The sequence below is a fragment of the Carlito syrichta genome, unplaced genomic scaffold, assembly GCF_000164805.1.
Source record: "Carlito syrichta isolate Samal-C Ts95f unplaced genomic scaffold, Tarsius_syrichta-2.0.1 Scaffold86295, whole genome shotgun sequence".
Lineage (NCBI taxonomy): Eukaryota > Metazoa > Chordata > Mammalia > Primates > Tarsiidae > Carlito > Carlito syrichta.
The window spans coordinates 88,227-91,935 of NW_007030391.1; the positions used below are offsets into that span (position 1 = coordinate 88,227).

The following is a 3,709-nucleotide window of genomic DNA, read 5'->3' on the forward strand; positions in this document are numbered from 1 at the left end:
CCCCCCCCCCCCCCCCCCCGGGCCCGGCGCCGCCACTTCCGCCTCCACCCCCCAACTCCGGCGCGACCCGCTAAGGCTGCGGGATACCAGGCCACGCTTCCGAAGGGAGGGATTGGCGGACTTGCAGGCGGGGGGCGGGACAAGGGTCGCGGATTGGTGGCGCGAGAGGGAACGCGCTGGAGGGGGCGTGGCCAAGACGCGTGATTGGCTGAGCAAGTGGGAAGGGACGTGTAGAGGTGCTTCGCTGAGCCGAGGAACTGATTTGGTCAGGAGTCCGGAGGCCGACTCGAGCCTCCCGACTGGGTAGGAGCGGATTTGAAGGCGGAGATACGAATGCAAAGAAGGGGGCAGGGACAGGATTGACAGAAAGAGCCTGGAAGAGGAGCGGGTCTTCAACTCGGGGGAGCGATTTCTGCGACCTCAAAGGCAGGAAGGAGGAAAATCGGGGGTACACGCGCAGGTTACTTCCCACCTCCCTTTGCAGATAATCTTCCAAAAAAGCCTCAGCTCAGCGATGTTTGCCCTCCTCATGGTCCGACTGGCTCTCTCCCATTGGACTAGTACAATCCCCCAGTTTCAGGTTCTCCTTTGCTTCTGTCCGAAATGTAAGCTTGGGCGCCAGCCACGGTGCTCAGCTTGGAGCAAAGGACCTTCCTCAGTGAAACTCTGCCTAGCAACCATTGACATTACCACATTCGGTGGGTTGATTGGCTAGATTCAGAAATACTTCCTTTGTACATTCCCACCCTACCCCAAAGACCACAGACACACAGTTTGCACTCGGCTGATGTATTTGCATGAAGCCTGGAAGGGGAAACGGCAGGGACAGCGGTAGGCTGAGCTCACTGGCAATAGAAATCCCACTTCTGAAAAAGAGAAAAAGGAAACGGTGGAGAGGAAAACAGCGGTCACACCACAACGGATCTAGCGGTTTTAGAAAAGGCTGCAGCCGCATAGGCTAGGTTTGGTCACACAAGTGCTATGCAGATTAGCCTAGAACCCTCTATAATCTTTGCACCTCCCAACTGGACCCATTTTGCAGGTGAGAAGAATGAGGCAAGGAAAGCATTTGTTCCAGCTCACACACCTAGGCCGCTAGGAGCCAAGAGTAGGAACATCTTTGCCCATCACAACCCAGGGGTCCTCCCTCCAGATTCTTGCCAGTGCCCAGGACACTCACATCTGTCTTCACATCGATTTTGCCAGGCTTCAGGGTCTGATCCTCTCGGACAATGCTACTAGGGAAATAGCCCAGACGAGCAGCTGTATCTCCATAGTAATCTCCCTGAACCTGGGGGAAGAGGAGTTAAAAGCTAGGGTCTAGTAAGATGGCAAGCTGGTTCCTGCTGAAGGCCTTTGCATTATCTCTTTTCTCTGATCTCCACATAGCTGGCTCCATCCTTGTCATTTGAATCTCAGCTTAAATGTCAGCTCCTCAGAGGCCCTTGCCGACCATCCGATATAAAGTAGCCTGGTCACTCTATATATTAATTGTCACAACAGCATACATTTGCTGATATTTTTGGTTTGCTTGTTGCTTGTCTCCATTAGAATAAAAGGGGTTGTTTGCTGTTGTTTCTTCAGTGTCTAAGCACTAAGTACCATAAGTGCCCTAAAATTGCTGAACAAGGTGAAAATAAAGTACAACACAGTATTCCTACCACCAACAACGTCTCTATTTTGGTTCACCCCCTCAAATTTTCCCTTCAGGTGGTTAACGGGGTTACTCCCACCCCAGCCCTGAACCCTTCCCTCTTTCACTCTCCCAAGACTCACGCTGCCTCCCCAGAAGAGCCGCCCACGGCCCTTCAGCTTGGAGAAGACATACACAACTTGGCCCCTGTGTATGGTCAGGAAACGGCAGTCGGGGGCCACGTAGTCTTGAAGGGCCACAGCCATGGAGATGGGATCTGGGGAAGGAACGGAAGGGAATGACAGCACCCCTCACGCAGGCCAACAACCCAAGCCCCCAATTCTCCCCTCCGGACTCTTACGGCTGCATTCCTCATCAGCACACAGTTTCCGATCAGCCAGCTTTGGCATGGGGCGGCCCCCAGTGCTAGGCCCTGGGAAGGCAGACAGCAAGATGATGACACCAAGGAACACTGAGGACCAAGCCATCATGGACTATGAGCAGGAGAGTGACCAGGAGGAGAGTGGGGTCTCCAATGTCCTCCTGCCCTCCTCTCTCCAAGAACACAAGGCACCTTGTGTTCTCGGTCTTATCCCCGCCCCAACCCGATCCCAAATTAGGCCCACACCACCTAGAGGCTGCGACCTAGCCAGAACCATTTCAAGGACAGGGTGAGGACTGCCAGCCCTAGGAAATGCCCAGATAAGGCCCAAAGCAGCCCAGGCCACTCCAAGTGGCAGGACCCCCTCAACAATCAGAGTGGCTCAGAAGGGCAGGTTGAGATATTCAATTTCATCTTCTCTTGAGTCTGGCTAGATACCCGGGCTGCTCCACTGTCCCCTCCTGGGACAGAACCAAAGAAGCCTGTATAGAAAAACACCTTGGAATTTCCTGTGCTGAGGGGCAGGAGAACAGGCAGCCCTTTGATTACCAGGAACAGCCTTAGCTCCCAAGTAATGAATCAATATTTTATGTTGGGCTTTAGGCTAGGCAATGTCCCACCATGCTCACTATCCCTCTGCACCAGCCGCTTCCTGAACTGGATGACCTAGGCCAAACTACTTCTCCTCTCAGAGCCTCACCTTTCTCATATGTAAAATGGGGGATAATCATAAAAGCCTATAGCTACAGAGCACTCACCAAGTATACTTTTATTAACTCAAATGAATACTCTGCATAATCTCAGGAGGGGCTAGTATAACCCCATTTTACATAGAAATGGAAGTACAGAGAGTTAAGGAACTCATCTAAGGCTACACAGCTAGGAAGTGAGTATCCAACACTTGTCTCTAAGCCCACACCCATTCCTATGATATCTTACCTCACTGGACTCTTGTAGGGGTTAAATTACATCCATTCAACAGATTTACAGGGCTCACAGAGGACAAGGGAGCCTTCCCTTGTGACCTTCCAAAAAATGCAATCAATAAAATCCAGGGCAGGGTCCAGCGCCTATAACCCCAGCACTTTGGAAGGCCAAAGGCAAGAGGCTTCCCTGTGCCCAGTAGTTCAAGATCAGCCTGGGCAAGATAACAAGACCCTGTTTCTTCACACACAAAAAATTAAAAACAGGGCTTGGTGGATCACACCAGCAACCCCAACAATTTAGGAAGCAGAGGCAGGAGGATCAGTTGAGACCAAGAATTTGAGACCAGCCTGGGCAACAATGTTTCCTTGTCTCTACAAAATAATTAAAAAATTAGTTGGATGTGGTGGCATGTGCCTGTAGTCCCAGCTAGTCAGGAGGCTGATGCAGGAGGATCTTGAACCCAGGAGTTGGAGGCTGTGGAGAGTTGTGATCGTGCCACTGCACCCCAGCCTGGGCCACAAAGTGAGACCCTGACTCAAAACAAACAAACAAACAAAAAATCCAGACCATAGGTATCTCAACAGGACAAGTAATAAACTGCCAGAGAAGGAAAAAATGGAGACTGAGGAGTGGCCTAGCTTTAAAAAGATCTAAGAGGCATATCATCAGTCTTTTTTTTTTGAGTCAGAGTCTCACTCTGTCATCCAGGCTGCAGGGCAGTGGCACACACATGACAGCCTTGACCTGCTGGGCTCAGGTGATTCTTC

At 51.5% G+C, this 3,709-nt stretch overlaps 1 protein-coding gene across 1 annotated transcript; it reads right to left on the minus strand.

The window, feature by feature from the left end:
- Positions 1-772: 772 nt before the first annotated feature.
- On the minus strand, positions 773-2,481 carry MIA (melanoma inhibitory activity). The gene is made up of 5 exons (XM_008057215.1): positions 2,454-2,481; positions 1,995-2,127; positions 1,777-1,910; positions 1,181-1,291; positions 773-866 (listed from the first exon to the last, which is right to left on the minus strand). The coding sequence occupies exons 2-5, from the start codon at positions 2,122-2,124 to the stop codon at positions 843-845; spliced, it is 399 nt and encodes a 132-aa protein (XP_008055406.1). The 5' UTR covers positions 2,125-2,127; positions 2,454-2,481; the 3' UTR covers positions 773-842.
- Between the last annotated feature and the right edge of the window lie 1,228 nt (positions 2,482-3,709).

Coding starts and splice junctions, on each gene's coding strand:
- MIA (XM_008057215.1), bottom strand. CDS start 2,124: ATGATGGCTTGGTCCTCAGTGTTCCTTGGTGTCATCATCTTGCTGTCT. Junction 1,292..1,776: donor GGCTCTTCTGGGGAGGCAGC/GTGAGTCTTGGG, acceptor CTCTTCCCCCAG/GTTCAGGGAGATTACTATGG. Junction 867..1,180: donor AAATCGATGTGAAGACAGAT/GTGAGTGTCCTG, acceptor TCTCTTTTTCAG/AAGTGGGATTTCTATTGCCA.